We start from the raw sequence: 26,277 nt of genomic DNA, 5'->3' as shown, positions 1-26,277 counted from the left end.
GAATGCAATTTAAAACCTCATAATTATTAAAAATAAAAAACTTATATAATTAAAATTATGCAAATGTTTTAATGCAGTGTTTTGTCAAGTATAGCCTGAGGACCCAAAACTAAACTACACTAGGTGCTTGTTAATAATACCGATTGCTAGAATGCAAGATTTTACTATTTTATAGAGCATCCCAGATGATTCTAATATTCACTTACATTTTTTAAATCCAGGGGAGTTGGGGTGGGGGAGAAGGAGGCAGAGAAATAGCTCTGCTGTGCAGGCTTTGGAAGCAGGAAACCAGGGTTCAATCCCACCATCACATATTCCCTGAGCACCACCAGGGATAATCCCAGAGCAGAGTCAGAAGTGGCCCCTGAGCATTACAAGGCCCCCAACCAAAAATAAATTATAGATATAATTTAAATAATAATAAATATTGCCCAGGGAGGTCACCTGACCTGTCTTTAGAGCAGTGGTGTTCATGAATAGGTAGAAACTATCAGAATCATTCCAGTAGCTTGCTCAGTTTATATACCTGCCCCTTTCAATCCAATGAGTGAGTAAGGAATTTGAAAAGTCTAAGTTTTGAAAGTGCACCTTTCGGCATCAAGAGAATGGCTCTTTGGGGCTTCATACAGTCAAGGATAAATGGAGCACTTCAGTCAAATAAGGAGGAACTGAGCTCTAGAAAAGCAGAATATCCCATCCCATGGCCTGGAGTGAAAGCTTCCTGGCTATCTCTTTGGACCTCTTTGACTGTAACAGAAGCTGTAGGCTAACCCTTTCGCTTTGTCACATAATCTGCATCAAGACCACCTCTTTGTGCATAGAGCAATCAGCTACACCTCCCTGCATAAACACAAAGACAACATCAGACTTCTAGGGTAGAGTACATTTGGGACCGAGTGCAGCTGCTTCACCAAATTCTTGTTAAGCTGCAGTAAGTAAAAAATTTCTTCTACTGCAGGGAAAACCAGCCAATCCTCCTGCAATGACTGGCTTCTTAAATATTTCTTTCGGGAATGACAATGATGAAAATACTTCTTTAGAAAATCAGTAGTAAAACTGAGGCTGGTCAGAAGTGGCCTGGAGGACGAGGTAAGAAATGAGGCCATTTCGAGCAAACCTGGAGAAGCAGTACCCAGTCTGCTTAGGCCTAACTATAATGTTTCTACATTTGTCATCAGAATGAAGCAAGTAATGGAGTAAGCCCTTGTGTGTGCTAGTAAGCATGAGCATCAGGAACTGGTCCCAGTGCCCACCGTGGGTTCCCAGGACATCTGTGCCAGCCATGACAAACAGAGAGTTTATTCTCCCCTTAAAAGCACGTTAGTGATCTCTGAAAGTGGTCAGAAAACCCTGCATCATCATACACACGAAGAAGTTTAAATCTTCATGTTCCCCTTAAGATCTCAGGAAACTGCCCACGCCATGCTGGGCGCACATATTTGCGTATCTGAAAGCCACAGGGTACCTGTAACTGCCTTCAGAAGCAACGTGTGCCATTCCGTGACTGTGACTATGGGAAAGTATGAGCAGGGAGATGTGTCCAGCCAAACAACAAGGACAATGGCCAAAAAGTGTTGAATTTAATCCACATATTTAAAGCTCAGGAAGTACCTGGAGAGTACAGCCACATACATGGCTGCATGACACCTCCAAAGCCCAAGACACTGAGAGCCCACTAGCAGCACAGCAAATTCGCTGTAAAGTAGCCCAGAAACCCACTGAGAGCACTCAGAGAAAAGGTAACAGTGAAAGCTCAAGAGCAACAAAGAGCTCAGGAAATCCTCAGACAATGATTTTAACAACAGCAATCTGATATAAAACAATTATCACAAATTTTCTATTTCTGAACTATTTTTTGACAATTCTACTTACCATTTTGTTGTAACAAGCAATAAGAAATAAATTATTTTGTGTCTGTCAATGGACTGGAACGATAGCACAGTGGGTAGGGCATTTGCCTTCAACAAGGCCAACCCAGGGTTCGAGTCCTCCATCCCTCTCGGAGAGCCCGCAAGCTACCAAGAGTATCACAACCATACGACAGAGCCTGGCAAGCTACCCATGGGGTATTCAATATGCCAAAAACAGTAACAACAAGTCTCACAATGAAGATGTTACTGGTGCCCACTCAAGCAAATAGATGAACAACAGGACAACAGTGCTACATGCTACAGATGTCAAGGGGACAGGCCTGGGAGGTGGATGGGAAACTGGGGACAATGGTGAAGGAAAGGTCACACTGGTAGTGATTGGAGTTGGTACACTGAAAGCACAAAACAACTGTATTATGAACAACTCTGTTAACTACAGTGTTTAAATAAAGTTAGGACAATCAGAGCAATCAGATAGCAGGGAGCAAAGGGATGGCTCAAAGGGCTTGCCAGGATGCATGGTTAAATCTGCCAGGCTAGAAACCACCCCCCTCACCAAAAAAAAAAAAAAAAGAAAGAAAGAAAGAAAATGCAGCAAGTGAAGAACTGAGGGGTTTATGCAGATTCCCTGATAGTAAGATGTGGTCAAGTGAACAATTCCTCCAAGAACCACATCAAATGTAGAGCTCATGGTCAGATTAACCCGTATCTGAGCTCTCCCTTCTATACTGACAAAATCCTTATTGGAAAAAAAAGCCACCTGTTTGTAGCCCAAAAGAGGAGCAGATTACACACAAGGAACAGATATCCCAGAAGATGCTGAAGAAATAAGACCTCTGGTCCAGGGAATAAATTCAGGATAAAATTAAAGCAAATAAAGTGAAAAGATAAGTTGTCAAATCTATCCAGTGCGAACTCAGTCTGTGTGAGAACAATGGAGAACTGTATAGCAACTAAGCTAAAGAACAGAAATGAAGTCCGGGAAAAGAAAAAACTTCAAACAGACAATAACTGTTTTGTACACCGAATATTCTAAGAGTTCCATCATTTAGTTCTAATAAAACATACCATGAGTTGGCACAAACTGTGCCCTCTGGGGCCAGTCTTAGTGCTTGGATGCTTGGCAAGTACTGATAAAGTATTAAACATTGCAACCTCTTGGAAATCTAAAATAAACATTAAAACAGTAAGCAAACTTTGAGGCCAGAGTGGCAGTAAGGTGTTTGTAAGGTGTTTGCTTTGCACCCTGCGACACAGGTTCAGTGTCAGTGTCCCATATGGTCCCCTGAGCACCACCTGGAGTCATTCCTGAGTGCAGAGCCTGGGTGTGACCCCAAAACAAGAATAAACAAGTAAAAAAATTTTTAAGTAAACAAATTTGAATTTTACTTTTTCATCCTAGTCTACATCAACTGCCCTTTTCAAAACAGATAATAGGAAGCATTTATGTATGAAAATACTTGCACTTTTACAAACACAGGTATTCAATTGCCTTGATCACAAATTCACACTTGGTGGATTATCTCAAACAAAAATGGATTATGTGCCAATTCTTTACAGTTAATACTATGAATTTCTGTTATCAGATAGTGCCACCTACAGATACTTCAGTCTCCCATCCAATCCGCAATCAAAACAAACTGTAGAGCTGGGCAATCTTTCATTAAACCAGACTCCCAGAAAGAAATATTCTTACTCAAAAAGCTCTTACGCTAAGGCGCATCTTACCAGCAAGACAAGTACTGTTCGTGACATTGCTTGAGTTCTCCTTAAGTCTCTCCTACCTCATTCTCTCCCCTGTGCAACGCACGAGACACACACACACACACACACACACACACACACACACACACACACAGAGGACAGGAGGGAAGATGGGCTTGAGTCCTCCTTAAGTCTCTCCTACCTCATTCTCTCCCCTGTGCAGCGCACCACACACACACACACACACACACACACACACACACACACACACACACACACACACACACACACACACACACACAACTTTGACTCTGTTTCTCCCCCAGGAGGGAAGATGGGCAGGGAGACCACCCAAGGCACTCGGCCTCCGTGGGCTGGAAGCAAGGGCACAGGACCACACTTTACACCCGATACAGGCCAGAAGTGCTGAGAGTCTTCTTTATTGACTTATAAAGGTAAGACTTTTAAAAATAAAAGCTTTTTTGAAACGGAGTCAAAGTTGTAAAAGCTAGTAAGGGAGTCTTTATAATCTTGAGATGTGATTCTTCACAGTTAAGAAAAAGCAATTATCTTATAAATGTAATAGATTAAGAATAAAATTAAAGCATTGTACTTAACATAAAACATGAAGGAAAGTAGCAAGAGGGCCGGAGAGACAGCAGAACAGAAGGGGCATAGGTCTTGCACCCAGCCAATATGGATTCCTGCCCCAGGGCCCCAGGTGGTCCCCAAGGCCCCACCAGGAGTAAGCCCCTAGTCCAGAGCCAGGAATAAGGCCTGAGCACTGCCAAGTATGGCACAAAAACAAAAACAAAAGCAAAAAAGGAAAAAGAGGGCCAGGACGATGGCGAAATGGGCCAGAGTGCATGTAGGACCATCAGCTTAATCCCCAATGCTGCACAGTCCCCTGAGCACTATGCCAAGAGTGGTCACTGCAGCATCAGATGTGCTCCTCCTCTCCTAAGAAGGGATGCTTACAGGAGGAAAAGAGAGAGAGAGGCGACCCAAGAGGAAAACAGGCAAGAACCTACAATAGGCCCCTGTCAAAAGAGAAAAGCTGAGCCACGAAGCAGGAGGCATGTCGGGCATTCTTGTATAACAGTGACTTGTTCTTACTGTCTTCTCTGCGGTTATTATTTAAATACCTCTTCAACATAAGGCAGCTTTGGGGGGAAACAAAAAAGGAAACGATGTGCTTGGGTCAGCCGTACCTTTGACGTTGGGTTTGATGTAGGACACAAGATTGAGCTGCCCGGGGTTCTCCAGCAGGGTCCTGGCTGCTCCCTCCAATCCCAGCTGCTTCGCTCGCTGGGCTTTGGTGCCTTTGCTCCCAGATTTGTATGGAGCTGACTATGGGGCGGAAAAAAAGTCAGAAAACATGCTGCATGATGCCATTTTTGAGTTAAAATTAGGACGCCCAGTTAGAAGGCATGGTGAGAACACACTCTCCTCAACCCTCTCCCCTTCCTTCAGAAAGGAGAGGACACAAGGCCAGATGTGTGTCCTCTCCTTTCTGAAAACCAAAACCTTGCATGATCCTTTCACTCTTCCATATGCATAAAAAGATTCCGTCTAGCCACAAAGCCCAAAGGGAGAGAGGGAACAGAGGGGAATGCTCTGCCAAAGAGGCGGGGTACGGAGAGGGATGGGGTGGGAGTGGGTGGGAGGGATGATGGGGTCATCAGCAGAGGACAGGCACTGGTGGAGGGATAGATACACAAGCTGTATATGACTGAAACACAAGCACGAGAATATGTAAACCTGTATCTGTACCCCCATGATGATTCATTAATAAAAAAAAAAAAATTCCGTCTGTTTGGGTTATTTACCTTAGCCCAGTGCCTGGACTCAAACACTCCAAGCTCCCTCCTCAAAGACATCTATTTATTTTTGTTTTGGAGCTACACCCAGTGGTGCGCTGTGCTTACTTGGCCCTGTGAGCAGAGATTAGTCCCCTTGGTGCTTGGGAGACCATATGACGTGCTGGAGATGGAACCATCTCCAGATGCCAGTGAGTATGAAGCAAGCGTCGTCCCCCTGTCCTGTCTCTCTGGTCCCAAGGCTTCTAAATCTTAACCCACATTCACTTCTCAAACAGTCACCATTGGACAGCTCTTTCCATGGCCTGGCTGAAAGTGGTTATCACAAGTTAGATTTCCTGATTCTCCACCCTGACCTTGCCAAACCTCCCTGCCATGCAACTAACCTTACTTCACTACTGTGCATTACCTCCTCCAGTTCTCCCTTCAACTGCCACAATATCATCTCCAGATCCTCAAGTTATTTTTCTTAAGAGTTTCTACCTCTGGGGCTGGAGCAATAGCCCAGTGGGTAGAGCGTTTACTTTGCACGCAGCCAACCCAGGTTCGATTCCCAGCATCCCATATGGTTCCCTGAGCACCGCCAGGGGTAATTCCTGAGTGCAGAGCCAGGTGTGAGCGCCCCCCTCTCAAAAAAAAAGAAGAGTTTCTAACTCTACCTACTTTTCAGTCATGTTTCTCATCTGCCTACCCCCAAATTCTCTAAGTAAAATCTTCTACTCTCTGGTTTCAAATACCTACAACTTCCCGAGGACATTCAGATTTAGGCATCCAACTCAGCCTTCTCCCTTAAGTTTCACACTTCCAGAAACATCTCTCCTTTTCTCCTTTTCTTCCCTGTGGACTGGGGATTTCTTAAAGACAATACCTGTGCATCACTCATCTTTGTAACCTAAAGCAGCGTTGCACAGGTGTTTACTGAGTGAGAATGGGTATCTCACTGAATTGAGAAGTGGTGGCTGGTGACTTTCATTTCCTATTTTTAGACATTCTCTAACCACTAAAAGACCCAAACCAGGTCCAGGAGGAATGACACAGAAGCTGAGGGGGGCTTACTTGACAAGACTCTGGTCACAAACTCGAATCGCAACGTCCCCTATGTGCCATGTGCGACCCTGTCACTCTGCTGCTTGCTCCTTGCAGCTCTGTTCTTTGCTATCCCTGGTGCTATAGGCGATGTCTGGCCATGCCACAAAAAGAGGTGGGTGTGACACCCAGAGAGCACCACAACTAGAAACACGAGGACTCATGCGCAATCGTCCCGGCCAAGCAGGACGACCTCTGGTTTGTGTATGTGTCTGTTAACACCTCAGTGACTCCTCGCGAGCACCATAATAACACGTCTGAGCCTCCACTCAGAGTGTGAGCCCTTGGCACGTGTGTGAGCCCTTGGCACATGTGTGTGCAACAGGTTCAACTGCAAGGGTGAGGACCGTAGGGAACACAGTGACAGCAGTACCAGCACCGGGGCCAGAACGGTGTGATCCTGGTCCAGACAAAATCAACAACAAAGGGAAGAAAAACCGAAGCAATATCGTACATATGGAAGAGAGGGAGAAGACCCATGTCATAATATACTCCACTATGACGCTAGAACTGAGGCAATAGCACAGCGGGTAGGGCATTTGCCTTGCACTGGCTGACCTGGGTTTGATTCCTCCATCCCTCAGCAAGCTACTGGGAGTATCCCGCCCCCATAGCAGAGCCTGGCAAGCTACCCGTGGAGTATTCGATATGCCAAAAACAGTAATACCAAGTCTCCAGACAACAGTGCTACATTATGCTAGAAAACTATAAGGGGTTCCTTACCACATGTTCTAGTTCCTCGAAAGTCTTACAGTTCAGCAAGGCCGTTAATAAGCCTTCAGACATCTTCCCCTCCTTCTTAATTTTCTGGATTGTACTATGAACCTTCTTTGCAACAGACCTGGGGGGAAAAAAGTTTTTTGTTTGTTTGGTTTATTTCTTTGCAATAAGTCAGGCCTGTATCCCCAAACTTTCCTTGAAGCAAGCTCAAACTTCCAGAAAAGTTGCAGGTAACAGGAAAAGAAGTTGTTTCTCCTCTGAACCACTTGAGAATAAAGTTACCATCCGTCTGAAATAGTTTAACATTTATTTTTTACAAATGAGAATTTTTTCTAAACTAGTAGTCCAACTATTCAGGTCAGTTAATTAATAATTCCAGTTACTGTCATCTAACCCTGGCATCTTTAAAGTTTCACCTGTTGGGGATGGACTGAGCTATCAGGGCGAGCCCACGTAGACTGTACTACAGACAGGAACATTATCCCCCTTCAAGCTGCCTTCAGAAAATAATTTCAGTATATTGATTGGCAGTTTTCCTCAGGTGTTAGCCAGGCCTGATCTTTGATATTGTAAATTGCAGGCTCTGGCCCCGCCTAGTCTTTGGGATTTAGATTTCATGTGCCTGCCCAGTTTGTATTTGAAGTGTAGATTTTAGGTGGCTGCCCAGCCTTGTCTTTGGGATGTAAATCCAACTGCCTGTAGCCCAAGAAAGGTTTCGGTTTTGGCTTTGTATCTTCCCCCCACCCCTGGGCTACAAGCCTGCAGGTACAAGGAAACAACATTTTCTACTGCCTCCACGGACATTGAGGCCTTAGAATCAAAAGAAGTTCTTCCTGTAACTTCTTTTGATGCCTTTGGTGACATCACTGTATTGCGCCGTTAGAGGTACCATGATCAATAAAAGGAGATCACAAGGCTCTCCACCTTTGGTCTAAGAGTCAGAGAGAACCTAGGCCCTCCAGGAAACACATTTCTTCCACGTTCCTTATCTCAGCACCTCCGACTGAACATTCACTGAACGTTCATGCAACATTCACCAACATCCTACTAATATTCTTTGGCAAGAAATCAACTAAGAAACACAGTTGCACAAAATGACCACCTGTGTAGTTTCTTTTAAGTTGAAACTGTATTTCAGTCTCTCCTTTTGTTTTCAAAACTGTTACAGACAAGTTAATTTGCAGAATATCCCACACTTCTGGTTTCTTTTCTTACAATTTGATTTACATGTTATATCTATAGCAAGAATGCCATAGAGAGCCAGAGAAATAGCATAGTGTGTAAAGCATTTGCCTTGCAAACAGCCGGCCTCAGTTCCCTGGTACCACATAGTGTCCACTGAGCATCATAGAAATGATCCTCTGTTCCTCTTACTAGATCCTATTAAATAGCAATGATTGTCATTCGTCCTATAACTAACAAACCTTGACACTTGATTAAGATACTGTCTGTGGATTGCCCTAAAGCGGAGATGTTATTTCCTTTGTAACTGAATATTTTGTGAAGAAGTACTTTAATCATCCTATCCCTGATTAAATTTTCTATTTACTCATTGTTTAGTTTATGTCACTGTGGGTTCTTTATATTCCACTGCCTATAATCCATAGCTATAATTCAATGCTCAAATTGCTATAGACATGGAAGGAACTAACCCCTTCAAGCCAGCTTGTGTGTCCTTCTGACATCTCCTGTCATTCTTGGAGTAATTATTCATTCATTGGCACCAGATAAGGCAAGCTCATGTTTTACTTTCTCTACTGCATTCCTACAATCATGAGAATAGCACTTAGGAATCAACTTGTTTGTTTGTTTTGGTTTTGGTTTTGGGGTCACACCCGGCAATGCACAAGGGTTACTCTTGGCTCTGCACTCAGGAATTACCCCTGATGGTGCTCAGGGGACCATATGGGATGCTGGGAATCAAACCCGGATTGGCTGCGTGCAAGGCAAATGCCCTACCTGCTGTGCTATTGCTGCAGCCCCTCAACTTATGGGTGCTAGGAAAGCTCCCTGCTGCCAGGGCATGGGATGATAATACTTAGTACTGTAACTGGCTTCCAGGTACCATTTCCATTCAGAGCTACCAGGATTCCAAGCAGAATGCTAATTCCAAGGATCAATGTAGGGAAAGAGCAGTACAGAGGCAAGTCAGTTATTCTACCATGCTGCAGGGATTTTTTTTTTCCCTCTGTGAATATAAAATCTTATAATTACATTTGGACAGCCTTGCAAGCTTCCCATGGTGTATTCATATGCTAAATCCAGTAACAAGCTGGATCTCATTTCCCTGACCCTGAAAGAGCCTCCAGTGCCAGTGCGACATCGACATCCTTGGGAGGGCGGAATCGAGATAGACTTCTAAGATCTCAGGGAAAGGACGAAATGAGAGGTTACTGAGCCCGCCCGAGAAATTAATGGGATTTCATGATTGTGATAATTACATTTGTCTTTTAATTGATTACCTGTTCTTATTTTTAAAATGTGTCCAAAAAGTAGCCTGCCAGGCTCTCTGAGGGATAGAGGAATCAAACCCAGGTTGGCTGTGTGCAAGGCAACTACCCTACCCGCTGTGCTATTGCTCCAATCCATTGCTAAACATATACACAAAAATTAAAAATGACAATATAAATCATTAACAAATGACTGGTAGAAAAGGCTAAGCCTACTAATAACAAAACACTGATGGTAGAAAGTTGCAAATCAAAGAGGACAAATATCCAATCCTTAGATGAGGACCTGTGCATCATTAATAATCCTGGTGAAGCCCCATGCTATTTTCAGGGTCTGAAGCTTATCAGGATCATTTTGGAAAATGGACAATAATGTCCTATTAGCATGAATATAAAGAGGCATGCTTTCAGAAATACAAGAAACTTAGTTTATTACTCATAACCATACACTTAATTCACTCAAATTACCCTCAAGAAATGCATATAATTTATACTGTTGTATGAGAGCATCTTTGCCTTTACCACTTACATTTTTTATTGTCTATTTCAGTTCTTTAAAGTAATGTGACCTACTCATCTGGTTGACTACTCACTTGTGGGTAATAATTAATAGATTCAAAATCAACAGTATACTTTCAGAAAATGTCTTAGGAAAAGACAGACCATATCTCATTACCAAAAGAACAAAAAACTTACTATGATAATAAGATTTTCTCAGTTCCCATCAATGCCCCTGAATTACTTCAAGAAATAGTTGCCCACAAATACTCACTGCTTTTTCTCGTGAAACCAAGTAATTTTGATTTTTCAAAAGTAAATTATACTTGCTTATTTGTGACACTTTCCCAGGTTCAAATCTCAGAACCCTCATTTTCTTCATGACCTTGCCTTCAGCCAAGCAGAAAGTGTATTACAGAATTTGCTAGCTACCAGCTGTCCAGAAGTATACATATATCTGTATGTGTGTGTGTGTGTGTGTATACATATACATACTTATACATGTATGTGTGTGATTTTGTTTGGTCCAAAATTTTTTCACATAAAACACCAGATTGGAGAGGGGACTTGAGCATGGCTGTGGCTAGGTTCCAGAGGTCTTGGGCCGCCGGGAACTCTGCTCGGGGCGGGGAGACAGGAAGTACAGACCTGGCAGCTCTGAAGCTAGAACCACATGGTTAGCTATTAATACCCCGGGCTACTAATTCATTTTGCTCCATTGAAATATGACTTAAGATTAGAGTATTTGTATGGTTTTGGCCTTATTTGTTTGCTTTTTCTGTTTTTTGGGGTGCTTGTTTGTTAGGCCTTTGGGATTCTTTCACGGTGCTGGGGCTTCAAATATGTAGGCATGTCCTCTACGCAAGTCACACCCCTGGACATGTGTAGGAGCGTTTTAACCCTAAGGGCACTAAAAAAAAAAAAAGACAGAATTCAACAAAAAGGTGAAAAACATTAGTGAGCTACTACAAGTTCTCTCCAAATAAAGGAAGCTTACTAGGCTTGTTATGAAAAAAAGAGAATAATGCTCAGTACATTTACAATGGCTCAATGGCATGATTATATCTGACTTTAGTCCTTTTGCAGACCTGAAGAACACAGCGGGCTAACGACCAGGGCACATCGCATGTAGGAGACGTGCCACAGTTATATAAATGCCGGGATGTTTTCTTTGCCTCTAGTGAATGATAGTTAGACCTTTAGTCTTAAGTAGTCTTATTATGTATAGTTTTAAGTTATTCTAATAAGTCCAGGGGCATAATTTTAATAGGGTACTTTCCATTCTATAACTACACAAAATTTTCAATCTAGTAATATTAAATTACCATGCTGTTTAAAAGACTACACAAAGAAATATGCATATTTCAAATAAAATTTTACACTGCCAAAAAGCTCTCCATTTAGAACCTTAATAACATTAAAAAAAGCAGTTTTATGTGAAATGTTAAGTTTAGACTAAAAAACATTTTTCTGCATTCCCAACTGGCAACTCTAACTTTTTTAACTTGCACTATCATTTTTCAGAGCAAAGATGACAAACTTTCTGGGACTTGTTTTGTTTTGGGGTCACACCCAGCTGTGCTCAGGGCTTACTCCTGGCTTTGCACTCAGGCTTCACTCCTCACAGTATTGGGGGACCATGTGGGGTTCCCAGGGATCCAACATACGTTGGCTGCATTCAAGGCAAGCATCCTACACACCATACTGATGCTCTGGCCAAAGATGACATTTTAAGACACATGCTTTGCTGAGAAATCCCCATGCTAAACAGAACATGAAATCCATCAGCAGAGGGACTCAGTAAAATTCCAAATAAGTAAAAGAGAGCTGACATCTTCTATTAGAACATTAAAGCCAGATTACAATAATTAAGAAAAAGAAAACACATTAGAACTATCTAAATAAATTGCTCACTTCTCCTCATTTTCTCCCTTCACTGGCTTCTTCCTTCCCCTCACAGATTCACCCCTTTCCAGGTTTTTTTTTTTTTTTTGCTTTTTGGGTCACACCCGGCGATGCACAGGGGTCACTCCTGGCTCTGCACTCAGGAATTACCCCTGACAGTGCTCAGGGGACCATATAGGATGCTGGGAATCGAACCCAGCTCGGCCACATGCAAGGCAAACGCCCTACCAGCTGCGCTATTGCTCCAGCCCCACCTTTTCCAGATTTCTTACCGTAGCTCATCTAGGGTTTGGCGAACTTCTCTCAAGGAATCAGCATCAAGGTTATTAATGAGCTCTTTCCGATAGCGTACAATGAAAGGAATTGTGTTATCATCGTTAAAGAGACGAATGATGTTGGCACAAACCCAAGGCTCAATACACATCCTTTCAGACAGAACCTGTAAGCCAAGGATACATAATGACCTGAAAATCCTGAAAATGAAACAGCTACATGAGAATGTCTAGTAAAAATACAGCATCAAATAGTGTTTCTCAATACTGAAAATTACTCAAAGGTTTTCATGTCCAGCAAAGTAAGTCACAGGGAGGACAATGACCAAATCATTTCATTCACCTGTTGTATAGAGAGACAACACAAAGAAATAGACCCTACGTTGGCAAAGCCTTGGTTTTTGGATTAAAAAACTGAGATTACCAAACGGGAAGGGAGTGGATGGGAAGGAATGAGGGAAAGGCCTGGAAATAACATAAGGATATCAGCGGTGGCTTGGGCATTTTGGGTGGTGGTGAGCTATGGTCACAGTATACATCGAAATCACAAACATTAACACTATTGCACATATGTGACCCAAACTACAAACGTAACCTAAACTATACAGTGTTTAAACTATATAAAATACATCCATAGTTATTTCACTAATTTAATAAAATCCGATTGAAGCCGCTGTTCTAATACCATTCAAAGTCTACAGAATTCACTGACATTTCATCACTGAGATTGGCAGCAAAGAAGTTTCATATAACAGAGAAAGTACGACATCTGCTAATGGAAGTGCTGATAATGTACTCTTTGATTCAAAAAGTTAAGTTCTGGATATCTATCCTGATATATTCAATAAAATGCTATTATTTATCAAATATTTCATAAAAACTATTTCCAGTGGAGTGGAAAAAAAAGACTTGACTCTATAATGGGGAACTGTAAGTTGTAATATATGCAGAAAGTAGAATAACATGCAACTACTTAAAAAAGTCAATGTGAAATAATTCACAAAAACAGTAACATTATCCTAGAAAATGTTACTGGTTGGCTGAAAATCAAGACAGACACTGTATCTTTTGAATTTGGCATCATGAAAATATACAACATATATATTTGGCATCATGAGATTATAATACATATTCAAAATAATTCTTTGCAAAAAAACAAATCCTTTGGCTGCAGCAAAATGTATATATAAGCAAAAAAGCTTTGAGAAGTCGGCCTAGAGAAGAGCAAAAATGAAATGTAATATTAGTAACCTCAAAAATTTAAACATGAGGCTGGAGCAATAGCACAGCAGGCAGGGCGTTTGCGTTGCACACACCAACCCAGGTTTGATTCCCAGCATCCCATATGGTCTCCTGAGCACCACCAGGGGTAATTCCTAAGTGCAGAGCCAGGAGTAAACCCTGTATATTGCCGGGTGCGACCCAAAAAGCAAAAAAAAAAATTAAAACAGATTTTTCAAAGTAAGGTGTGAAAGACATGTTTTATCATTTCATCTAGAAGTCAAAGTTCTGACAAAGATAAGCAGGGCTGAAGGGGACAGAAAAAAATAGTAAAAAATTACCACAATCAACTGATTAATATAATCAAGTAAACATATAATTGACTGAATCTCAAAACTACAGGTAAAATATACTGCTGAAACTCCACTATGGAGAAGTCACTCATTTCTCTAGGTATCTTAAATCCTGAGAACTACATTTTATCACTCATTCTGATAATTCTTTCTAATAAGGATGCCAACTTCATACTTCCTGCTTTGCCTTAGCTCTCTGCTGCAGAATCTCTGCAGAATCTCCTGGAAAACTGGGTTGAGTTTTCCCTCCCCACCCCAAGCAGAGCCCCAGCAGCCAAAGAACTCCAGAACCCAGCCACAGCCATGCTCAAGGCCCCTCTCCACACGTTCAGACAAGCCTCATGCATGAAGGAACCAGCAGAGGAACCCAAGTATGCGGGACCCAGGGCTGAGATCTCCAAGCCTTCTCGGATCAGGACTGGGCCTCTTCCACCCAGATCCCCCATTTTCCAGTAGCCAGGCAGTCACACCCAGAAACTGCCCATGGCACCATGTAATCCCATCAACAGCCAACATCCAGAGACTATAAAACCAAGCTTCCAGAAACATGGGGACGCATTCTCCATCATGTGACATCTTATAGCCTAGTTTTCCCTCTCGGAGAACCTGGCAAGCTACTGAGAGTTTCCTGCCCGCATGGGAGAGCCTGGCAAGCTCCCCGTGGCATATTCATATGCCAAATACAGTACCATGATGGGTCTCATTCTCCTGACCCTGAAAGAGCCTCTAATGCGGCACTATTGGGAAAGACAAGTAAAGAGAGGCTGCTAAAATCTCAGGACTAGGACGACTGAAGACATTACTGGGCCACTCGAGCAAATCAAAGATCAACGGGATGACAGTGATAGTGACAGTGACAGTGATAGTGATCCTTCTCTGAAACCATTTCTCCTCCAGTTTCCCTTTCTTTAGTTCCATCCAGAAGTTCAAGAATCTTTAACTCTTTTCTGCCTCCTTCAACTTTTAAATTCACTTTATCACAAAAATCAGTAAATAATAATTATGAAGTAGTTCTCTAGTCTGTTGCTGCTCTCCATTTTTCTTCCCCATATCTCTAGTTCAAAGCTGGATACCTGCAATAGTTTTTAATTATTTTTATTATCTACTCCAATCTCTTCTATTCCAAGCTCCACAAAAAGCAATAGTTATTTTCTCAAAATGTATATTAAAGCATGCGACCTGACCAGTCAAAATGTTTTAATGCTTTTCATTGCATTAGAACCCAATCTAGTTACTAGTCACCATAATCAAACTAGTACCAACCTATTAACTATTGACCAGTCTCCTCTCCAACTTCACATGCTGTCCAGTCTTCCCCTCATTAAACACCAGTCTCTACGGTCCCCTCTCAGATTTCTAGAAGAAACCGGGTCACTTGCTGCTGCAGAAGCCTTGATGACATTGCTTCCTCACTCAGCAATGCACACCCCGGACGTGATCCCAACAAAATCAAACTCACTAGGGCCACAGAGATAGTACAGCAAGTAGGGTGCTGGTCTTGGGTGGCTGACTGAGGTTCAATCCCCAGGACCCCATATCAACCTTAGAGTCCCACCAAGAATGATTTCTGAGCACACAGCCAGTAGTAAGCCCTGAGTACTGCCAGAAGCATCCCCGATCACACACACAGACACACACAAAATCAAACTAATTAGCAGCATTTTCTCCCTGCTCAGGACTTACCCCTGACTCTGCACTCCAGGATAATTCCTAGCAGGGCCCAGGAGACAGAGGGGATGCCAGGGGTGAAACCCGGGTCAGTCACACGCAAGGCAAGTATGCTACCTGCTGGACTATCATATCACTCCAGCCCCTATTTCTTATTCCACCTTCTTTGGCCATAGAAACCTTAAAGGATATTGGAGTTATCTCGCCTACACTGTCCCGTATAGGACTTGCTAGCACTTGCCATCAATTCCAGCTCCCAGGCACTTTGTTCAAGCAACCAACTGCATCAGAGTAACAGCCAGACCACAGGATTAGTCCAGCCATCGAGACCAATCTATATAGTACACTGCTCAAGATTCAGAACATCAGGGCTCAGGTGGCAATTTCTCCCACAAAAGAAATAAATATTTGTCCGTGAAGCTTTGAAGCTGGGGATGGCAGTATGAAAAGATTCACGAGCCATTTCAGTGCATTAGATCATCCTGTTATATAGATTAATACGTCAACTTGATTACTCAAGCTCATTCAAAAGGAGCTTTCTCTTACTGACCCCAAAGCATCTGAATCAACGTCCTCAGCATCACTCTGTTCTCTCTACCAAACTCATCTAATCTGTCACCAAAGAAGCCAACTGCAGTTTTAAAATGTCATCTGATCAGGGCTAAAGCGGTAGCACAGCGGGTAGGGCATTAGCATTGCACATGGCCAACCCGGGTTCGATTCCCAGCATCCCATATAGTCTCCTGAGCACCGCCAGGAGTAACTCCTGACAGCCAGGAGTAACCCCTGTGCACCGCCGGGTGTGACCTATAAAGCAAAAGAAAACTAATAAAATAAAATAAAAATAAATAAAAATAAAATGTCATCTGATCAGGGACTACTCCCAGATTAGGAATGCTGGTGGCTCCCAGCGGGCTTGGAGGGCCAGGCGGCCACAGGGGTCGAATGCAGGGACATGTTTCGGCCCTTTGAGCTATCTCCCTGGCCCCTAACAATCACCTTTCCTCTCAACCACAGAGAATTTCTGTTGCTCACTATGCCTCCCCCAAACCGCTCTGCACCATTACTGACCACATTTCTAAAACAGTCAGAATTACACCCTCTCTTCTCCATTTTTACCTTCTTTTGAACAGAAGTTCTAATCACTCTTTACCTACTGGTTAAAAATCAATCTCTAGAGCTTCAATTAAGAATCCCTTACCAAGCTTAGTCCCAAGCTTCCTATCCTTAAGAAGTTAGCAGTCAAGGCGAGGATAAAAGTTAATGCAAGTACCCGGAGAGATCTAGGCAAATCATTCAAGACCTCCTACTGATAACTGATAAGATTCTTTGTATTGTGGGATTTTTAACCTGTTGATTATGGGGCTGTTGGTATAAATGTAATAATATCATTCGCCTCAATTTTCCTGATACAGCAACAAACAGGTGGGAGTAGTCTTCCTGCTTGGAGGTGACAAGTGTTAACAATATTCCTGCTCTGATCTTCTCCCTGTCTGGTTTCCTTTAGACAGATTTTTAGGGGCCATAGAGGTTTAAGCTTAGGATGTGAGCTTCCCCCCACCTTTTTTAATTACATACTGAGTATTTACTGATCAGTGCTTAGTGATAGCGAAGAGTAGTTAGTACCTAAGATTTTAAATAGTCTTGTTAAAACTTGCAAGTCAAATATTGGCTTTGGAGCTTTCTAAAAATGCCTAACCCTGCAATCGTTGAAAGTTTTTATGGGCATTTGAAGGGAGGGATCTACTTGTAATAGCTATTCTTTTCTCAAATTTTTGCCTTGAGCTTTGACCTGTATTACATTATTGTCAATACCAAAAAAAAAAAAAAAGTAAACCAAAGGAGTTTTTCTATATTATATATTTCCTAAATTATATATTTTATTTTACTTTAAAATAAAATAAAAAGCACTTTTCCCAACAACAAAAAAAAAAGTTAATGCAAGTAAGCTATCACAAGCTACACATGTGTGAGGCCCTGGGTTCAGTCCCTGGTATAGGGATGCAGGGAGGAAGCATATATGCAAAGCAACACGCTTTCAGAGTAGTAAAGATTTCCCTGGAGTAACCAAGGAAGACTTGCTACAAAGGCAGCATTTCAGGTTGCCCTTAAAAAACTAGTTCTTTTGTTTTGTTTTGTTTTGTTTTGTTTTGTTTTGTTTTGTTTTGTTTTGTTTTGTTTGGGGCCAGAGCCAGTGATGCTTGGGAGTTACTCCTGGCTCTGCACTCAGGGGTCACTCCTGGCAAGGCTCAGTGGGGACCTGTGGTAGCCGTGGGCAAGGCAAGTGCCTGAACCACTAGATTATCTCTGGGACCCTAAAAGATTAAATTCTAAAAGACTGATGTAAGATATGAAAATGTCCTAAATGCTCATCTTTCTGGAACTAGGTGATTGTCAGAACAATCCATCGCAGGCGCCTGTGGCCCTAAACTCATCTCAGCAACTGTTAGCTGAAAGGGACCTAAGGCCATGAAGACACCAGACCCACATCCGGATCCATCTAGGTGTGAACAAACCTAGGAGCACTAGATGCGGGAAGGAGGGAGGGCAGATAGATGTGCTCGCACATGCGCGCGCGCACGCACACACACACACACACACACACACACACACACCTGTGAGTAGAGACAATGATGGTCTCTCAAGATAATTGAGGGCAGGATCAGAGATCAGCATATCAAACCAATGCACATATTTAAATTGTACTAAGTCTCAAAATGTTAAAATGAACAAGACGTACTGAGATAAAGTTTAAAAGGAAAATGAAAGGCAGCTAAATATATGGTCACTTCTGTAGAAAGTAGTCACTTCACCCAATATTCAATATCCAGCCTTTCAATGGTTGCCAACCCATGTACGTGATGTTGGCGGTTGAGCCCACGCCGTGTCCCCCTCTGCCCCTGTGCAAGTCAGCAGTGTCTGTGGGCTACAGTGGTGACAGCAGCAGTCCCGGAACCCCAAGCACCAGTATCATGTAAGAACTTACTGGAAATGCGCAATTTTGCATCACACTGCAGGGTTTCTGATTCAGTGGATGTGCAGCAACCACTTCTCCCAACTCATGGGCCAGCTACACACTACCACCCTCAAAGCCAAAACTCTGCTGGGACCCTGACTTTTCCTGGAAAGGCATCTCCGGCTGGAATTCAGAGTTTCCCTTCAGGGAACTGCTAGACTGTTTGCAGTGGCCCACAACATTACACTAAGAGTCCAATAGTGTGCTAACAGCCAGGAAGCTCCGCACTGCATCATTTACACAGAAACACAGTTCAGTAAAGGTAGGAGCCACCCCTCTCCTAGTCAAAAGAAAGGACAAAAGGAGCTACAGTAACAGAAGAGGGTTGCACATACCTGCACTATGTCCCAGTTCATTTCTGACTCTTCTTTATTACCAGTGTCATTTGCTGGGAACCTGACGGGCTGCCCCTGAGGACAGGATTCTGTCTTTATTTTCTTCAATGGGGACTGACCAAACGTGAAGTCTTCATCCTCTTCCTTCTTGCACACACCTTCCCACGTGCTGCTCGTGGCCGGGGTCTCCATCCTGCTTCCCCCACTCTCTGAGTTGCTGGCTTGGTTGGGGTCCTCGGCAGCTTTCAGCTTCTTGGCCCTCGGAGCTGAATTTTTCCGTTTTGTCTTTGCTGTTTTCAGAGTCTGAACAGTATCAGGTTTATTTTTTTGGTCTTCCAAATCCACATCAGCAATAGCCACGGAATTATTCTATCAAAGCACAAGGAGAACAGGTGAGAACTAGAACATAAAAATGAACTGTCCTGACTAGGAAATAGAAGAAATTACAGATACACACAGGAATCAGAAGAATCTCAAGGAAATTACATTGAGTAGGGGGAAAGAGGTCAATCTCCAAAGGGCACAGACAGAGCTCTGTGCGAAAGAAGTACATGCCTTGCATGCGTGACCTCTGGGTTCAATCCCTAACACACACACACACATACACACACACACACACACACACACACACACACACACACACACACACACAATTAGATATCATGGTTATGCTTTTCCAATAGACCTAAACAAATACGCTGCTTGCAGGTGTCAGAGATGGGGGATGAAGTGGGCAATGGTGGGGGCTGGGAAGACAACTTAAAGGGAGACCAGGTTCAGAAGAGCAAAGAAGGTGGTGGGGGAGGGAAGGAAAAGGGGGGAATGGAAGGGGAGAGGAGTGAAGGGAGAAGGGAAGGGAACTTCCTGTGTTTCACTTTGGGGCCGTAAACCTCTCTTTTTTTTTGATGACACATGTTTTATTACTTATGTGCTCTGTGTAGGAAGTCACCGTTAGCGTTTCTTCCCTCGAACCAGCTAAAGCACCTACCAGCTCCTGCTTCACGGCCACGCCTGCCAGGCCACTGCTGACTCCTGGGGCATTCTTCTTGGCCCTTGGCACCCTCTTTGGTTTGGATTCCTTGGGAGGCTGCTTACGAGGTTTGGGGACTTTCTTTTGGGGCTCCCAGATACTATCTTCCTTGTTATCGTCTTCAGAGGCAGATGATCTAGGAGAGTAAATTAAGAGAAAAATGTACAGAAAAATGATGCCAAATGTGTGATACCAAAAATAGAGACATGAGATTCCTGGAAAACCAAGGCAGGTGGTGATTAATTAAAAAAAAAAATGGAACAATGGGATAAAATAAATATGAAACTTTTAAATGGCATGATGGTCAGAGACTAAGAACTGAAACAACAGCTGACTGGGGACCAATGTGAAAATATCTAATGTCTTGTAAATCTCTCACCTAGCCAACACACACACACATGCACACACTCAAGACAGAGGAAATCACTGATTATTTTATGTAATTGACTGGGTCATGTCATGCCACAGTCATTGTGAATGCTTCCATGAATAATTTCCTAAGTACTAATCAAATTCATTTTAATTGCATTCAGTTATTCAAACTAATGTCAGGAGTAGGAAGCTCTAGGAAACACCCTCAATTACACAAAAAGGCTGCACCAAGACCCTCCAACATGCCCTAAGAAACCCTGTACTTCCTCTCACAGGGCTGATTTGTCTCCTGATGCGACTGCAGCAGTGCTGGCTAGGGTAGTTCTCTAACAACCCAACACTCACATCCAGGCAGCTCTGATCAAGGAGCGTTCCTCAAGCCCTTGCCAACCCGGTCCAGCCTGTTGCCGCCTCTAATTCTTTCGCCCCAATTGTAAAGGTCACTTATTAGTATACACGACAGCCGCTCCCCTCTGAGGCCAGAGACCAGGCATGCCTGGCTTTCCGAATGGTTTCAGCTCTGCTTGGAGACAAAACCCGCCTGGATGACTTCTTAGATAAAGTCTGCTCTGAAGAGTATGATTATAACGGCTGTTCTTCAAAGGCGGTTACTAGCTGAAGTCTGAGAAAAGGTCACACAGAGTGTCAGTGGGAGAGAAAGAAAGAAAGAGAGATGAAGGAACCACTAAGTAAATGATGGTTGGAGGAATTGGCCGGGATGGGAGATGTGTGCTGAAAGTAGACCAAGGACCAAACACAATGGTCTCTTAGTATCTGTATTGCAAATCACAATGCCCCAAAGTTAGACAAAGTAAGAGGGATTGTACCTGCCACAGAGGCAGGGAGTGGGATGGGGAGGGGGTGGCAGGTGGGACACTAGGAACAATGCTGGTAGAAAATGTGCACTGGTGGAGGGATGGGTGCTCGAGCATTGTATGATTGAAATGTAATCATGCAAGTTTGTAACTGTATCTCACAGTGATCTAATGAAACTTATTTATAAATAAATAAATAAACCACAGATCACAAAACTCTAAAGAGAGAGAGAGAGAGAAGATACAGAGAAGAGAAAATCATTAAACAGTAGTCGCAGAACTAAATAAAACAATTTTTTGTACACAGGACTGAAACTTCCAGAGTTGCACTCACACTATCATGGAAATGCATAGAGTAAGTTCTTTCCTCGGGCTCAATATTTGTCAATCAAGACTACTGTCCCTTCTTCACACTGGATTACATGCCACAAATGTGCTTTCAGTTCTCGTGAAGACAGACATAGTGGATGTACTATTTCATCACACGCCAAGTTCCGAGTTGCCTCTCAGTCCCAACCCCACTGCACAAGGCAGCAGCCATCAGCACCCACAGACAGTACCTTCTTTCCACAAGCCCCGAGTTCCTCCCAGATTCCTGCCACCTTCCCCCCAGGCTGCCTGACACTAGCTGCTCTTGTCAGCTTCCAAATGTGGGGTCCTCTAGGGCTGAGTCCCCAGCCCTCTTCTCTCTCGGTGAATGAACCATCCCATCTTAAGGCAAAAATACAAGTAAATCTCCATTTCATTTCTCAAGCTTGGTCACAGCTCCGGACCTCCGTAAGCACTTGCACTGGGAGTCTGGCATGTCAAAGCTATGGAGAAGCAGCCCAGGGGCTGGATAGAGTGTGCAAGGGCCAGGAGCAAGGGCTGGCAAGCTGAATTTTTTTGTTTGTTTGTTTTCTTTGGGGGGGGCCACACCCAGCAGTGCTCAGAGCTGACTCCTGTTTGCTCCTGGCGGGGCTCAGGGGACCATATGGGGTGCCAGAATCCAACCTGGGTCAACAACATGCAAAGCAAATGCCCTGCCTGCTGCACCACTGCTTCAGCCTGCAAGTTGAATTCTTAGCACTGCTCATGACCCAATACCACCAAGGGAAGCCCTAGTGGTCTCTGAGCACATGCAGGAGTGTCCCTGGTGGCCAGCGGCATGGCCAGACCCAAGCAGCACTGTATCGGCTTCACGCCCCAATCCCACCTATCCACACTCTGTCTCCTCTATCGTCAAAACAGCCCCAGTGCGCCCTCACCACTGCACATCAGGCTGTTTCACCATGTCCTTACTTCCATGCCCCACTTCCGCTCTTGCTTCCTCCGTCTGCTGCCCAGATTTATTTTCTATGAATATAAACAGGAGCATGTTCCATGCCTGCCCTAAAGCCAAGAAGAAACTTCCATTAAAACCTGAACACTCGTCACAGCCTGTGAGGCCCATCTGACTCCGAGCTCACTTCCCAAAAGAAGTGACTCTTCCTTGGTGTCTGTGGCACGACACACTGGCCGTGTTCTTCTGTGAACACGCCAAACTTATTTCTGTCACTCTGTCACCAGATCTTTTCAGTAGATGCTCCCTCTAGGTAGAGGGAGGTACACTCCAAAATCTCATCTAGATGACTTGCTATATCCTCCAAATCAACTTCCCTGACAACTGACCAAAGAGCAACCCCTTGCTCTTAAAAAAATAATAATAATAATAATAAATAAAAGCTACCCGTGGTGTATTCAATATGCCAAAAACAGTAACAAATATCACAATGGAGACATTACTGGTGCCTACTCGAGCAAATCGATGAACATTGGGACAACAGTGCTACAGTGCTACAGTGTATGTATATGCTTACAAGTCAGAGAAGGAAGAAAATTCATCTTTGGGTTCTGCAGCCTGGACCTTTAGTTTCGCTCTTCTTGGCAATGATGTCATCTGGAAGAAAGAGTACATGAAATCAATGTGATTTGAACCACTAGAATGATCATTTGTCATGGCCACAAAATGATGTAACATTCAAAACTAACACGAATAACCCTGCTGCTAGAAAATGTCATGGAAAGAAAAACATACTAAATCCCATCTACTGGCAGATTTGTCTATCTTCTCAGATAGATGGGATCATCAGAGGCAGGGATCATAGAAGTGGGAGCATTCATAAGCACAAACATTGGTTTCCCCTACATTTCTACCAATCAGAGCAACTGATAGTCTTCTATTGGTATCAGAATCTTGATGAGAGCAACAAATATAGCAGGTAAGGTGCTTGCTATGCACATATTCACTCCTGGGTCAAATCTCTGGTATACCACATACAGTCCAGAGCACACCCAGGAGTGACCCCTGAGAACAGATTCCCATGTAAGCCCTGAGCACAGCTGGGTATGGCCCTAAAACAAAAACAAAGCTTTATGGAGATAGACCATCTTCTGAAATAAATAATCTCTCAGTGAAGACAATTTCCAGGGTAAGTTAGAATATATGTGAGCATATTAATATTTTGATGGTTTACCAGAAAACAAATTATAAAGTCATTAAATAATACCTTTGATATATTTTTTTCCTTTGTGTCTTCTTATAATATACAGTACAGGCCTCTCAACTTTAAGTTCTTTCTTCCTGATAGTTGAGCTTAAATGTCTCCACACATGATCAAGCGTCAAGCAAGTGCTGCTGGAAACTAATCATAAAAGAACAGGTAGTTTGTGATTTGTGTCAGATGCATTATACCACAATAAAATATAAAAAGAGGGAGGTAGTTATCATGTCAATGTTTCAAAATCAGAGTAGAAGTAGAATATTCAGCTAGTGATATTGAGATGACCAGTTAACCTTCTGGGGGGAAATAAGTGTTAAACTCTTATCTCTATGCCATGAACAAAAACATACTTCAACTTGACTAATGCTCAGCTACATTCAAAATAGAAACTACAGGAGCCGAGGAGATGGGACATGGGCTATGCATGTGGGAGCTCCGGGGTCCATCCCAGCACCACCTCGTCCCCTGGCACTGAGCCAGGAGTAGCCTCTGAGCATTGCTGGGAATGCCCAAAAAGAGCAAAACAAAATTTATTTTAAGTTTAAATCAAACTACAGAAGGGGACAGGGATGTAACTCGGCAATAGAGCACTAGTCTTGTATCTGTGAAGCCCTGGGTTCAATCTCCATCACTTCAAAAGTAACAGTAAGAACCCCTACAAAAGAACTACAGCAATTAAAACACTTCTCAGGATTTTGATGGGAAATATTTTCCTAGGCAGGACTCAAAATTCAAAAGCCAAAATGAGTATCAGCATAGCAAACTATGTAAAAGTTAAAATCCCAAGCCAGCGGGAGCATTTCAGATCAATTTACTCTGAGTAAATAATTTCCAACAAAGCAAGCGCTGTTTCCTGTTTTCACTGAAAAGCAAACAAGTAAAACAGAAAAGGGAGCCTGATCTCTTGAATATCAGAGGGAAAGGGAGTAAGGATTGAGATTAGGCAGTCTGACAAAGGAGCACCTCTAGGTCTGCCCACTTAATGCAAGTAGGAAGCCACCTAGGAAAAAGTCTGTAAGGCTTTGGTCTCTGGAGAAGCAAAGCAGTGTCCAGACTAGAAATAACAAGAACAGTGGGGGGCACAGTCACCAAACAGACTGAATGCTAGAGATACCCCAATCCTCTTCCATTTAGCTCCCCAATTTGCCCTTTGAGGAGAACAGGAAATCCCTTCTCTGGAGAATCTGGCCACTCTAAGAATAAGATGGGGGCAGAGCTATAGAGTAGTGTAGTGTGTGGGGAGCTTGTCTTGCACGGTGCGGACCTAAATTCAATCCACGGCACCCACATATGGTCCCTGAACATTGAGTTAGGAGTAAGCCCTGAGCACCACCTGGTGTGGCCCAAAAACAAAACAAAACAAAACAAACCTGAAGAGAACCAAGCTCCCCACCAAAGAACTGAACTAATTCACCCACTGCCTCTAAATCCTTCTATATACTTGATTTCAGGGTTTGATTCTAACTCTACAATTCAGCCTTAACGGAAATCTGTTGAGAAAAGGGGTAAACAACCTTTGACAGGTTTATAACATTTTAATAATCACTGAAGGCTTTCTTGAAACAAGTATTTCCAATTGCTCTTTTAGTAGGTCCCCTGGAGGAATGTAACCATGGAATAACCATGGAATAACCATGGAAACTTGTCTCCTGGCCAAGCAGAAAAAATATAAATTTGAAAAGGGCAATGGGGAAAGAAGAACATGGAGGACTATCTAGGCCAATTCAGGCAAATCAATTTTGAGAACGAGTATAAACAGATGAGAAAGAGTATATACAGAGTATAAATCTCTCAGGACCTAGAGATTTCTTAAAACCATCAAGGCCACATTCTATCCCTGCATTAGAGTATATGCACACTGCAGCTTGAAGGCCAATGCTCCTCAGAATCTTTTTTTCCATCACTATTCCTCTCATGCTCCCTTACTTCCTGTCACCAAATCTGTGGAATCAAAATTTCATCGACTTTTAAATTCCTACACCATTTACTAAAAATCACATTAATATTACCACCCCAAAGATTCATTCCAAATTAAAAGGCTTGCCTATAAAACTTTTAAGATGCCTCCCAGTTAAACTTAAACATAATGGAACTCCTGATTACTATTTCTTTTCCTAAAACCTGATCCTACCCCAACTCAATAAATGGCACCTGTTCACTATGACCAATCTTTGGGAAAATTCTTACAATGTTATTGAGTCATAACTGAAAACCAACCGCAGCAAAGTACACTGATTGATCATGTCTCCATACTCATGATATTGAGTACAACTATTATTCTCCAAAGTTTAATTTACCCAACCAAAAATGTACATCTGGAGCCATAGCCACAATAACCATAATACAGCAGGTAGGGGGTTTACCTTGCACACAACAGACCCACGTTCAATCTGATCCCCACTACAGTCCCTAAAGGAATGGTCCCTGAGCACAGAGCCAGAAATAAGCCCTGATCACTGCTAGGTGTGGCCCCAAAATCAAAAAAAAAAAAAAATTTTAACTGAGCACGTCTTTCTTTTCTTCATCTCCCCTATCAGTAAACCACATAAAGTCTTCCTCCAAAATATATCTTCACCTTTGCTCTCCTAAAAGTGAGTCTTTGGGTCCCAATCTTTTTCA

General features: G+C 42.9%; 1 protein-coding gene across 1 annotated transcript in view; it reads right to left on the bottom strand.

The window, feature by feature from the left end:
• The window catches only part of SRBD1 (S1 RNA binding domain 1), a 208,839-nt gene extending 185,044 nt beyond the window's left edge, over positions 1 to 23,795 (bottom strand). The window contains exons 1-7 of the mRNA XM_055123433.1: positions 23,665 to 23,795; positions 22,975 to 23,054; positions 19,908 to 20,085; positions 18,920 to 19,288; positions 12,327 to 12,493; positions 7,205 to 7,322; positions 4,787 to 4,925 (exon numbers count right to left, since the gene is read on the bottom strand). Coding sequence (XP_054979408.1) covers positions 4,787 to 4,925; positions 7,205 to 7,322; positions 12,327 to 12,493; positions 18,920 to 19,288; positions 19,908 to 20,085; positions 22,975 to 23,054 — 1,051 coding nt within the window. The 5' untranslated portion in view covers positions 23,665 to 23,795. The remainder of the gene's footprint in view (positions 1 to 4,786; positions 4,926 to 7,204; positions 7,323 to 12,326; positions 12,494 to 18,919; positions 19,289 to 19,907; positions 20,086 to 22,974; positions 23,055 to 23,664) is intronic.
• Between the last annotated feature and the right edge of the window lie 2,482 nt (positions 23,796 to 26,277).

The sequence above is a fragment of the Sorex araneus genome, chromosome X, assembly GCF_027595985.1.
Source record: "Sorex araneus isolate mSorAra2 chromosome X, mSorAra2.pri, whole genome shotgun sequence".
In the NCBI taxonomy this organism is placed as follows: Eukaryota; Metazoa; Chordata; class Mammalia; order Eulipotyphla; family Soricidae; genus Sorex; species Sorex araneus.
Note: the sequence above shows the minus strand (reverse complement) of the source record. Positions and strands in the feature narration are given on the sequence as shown.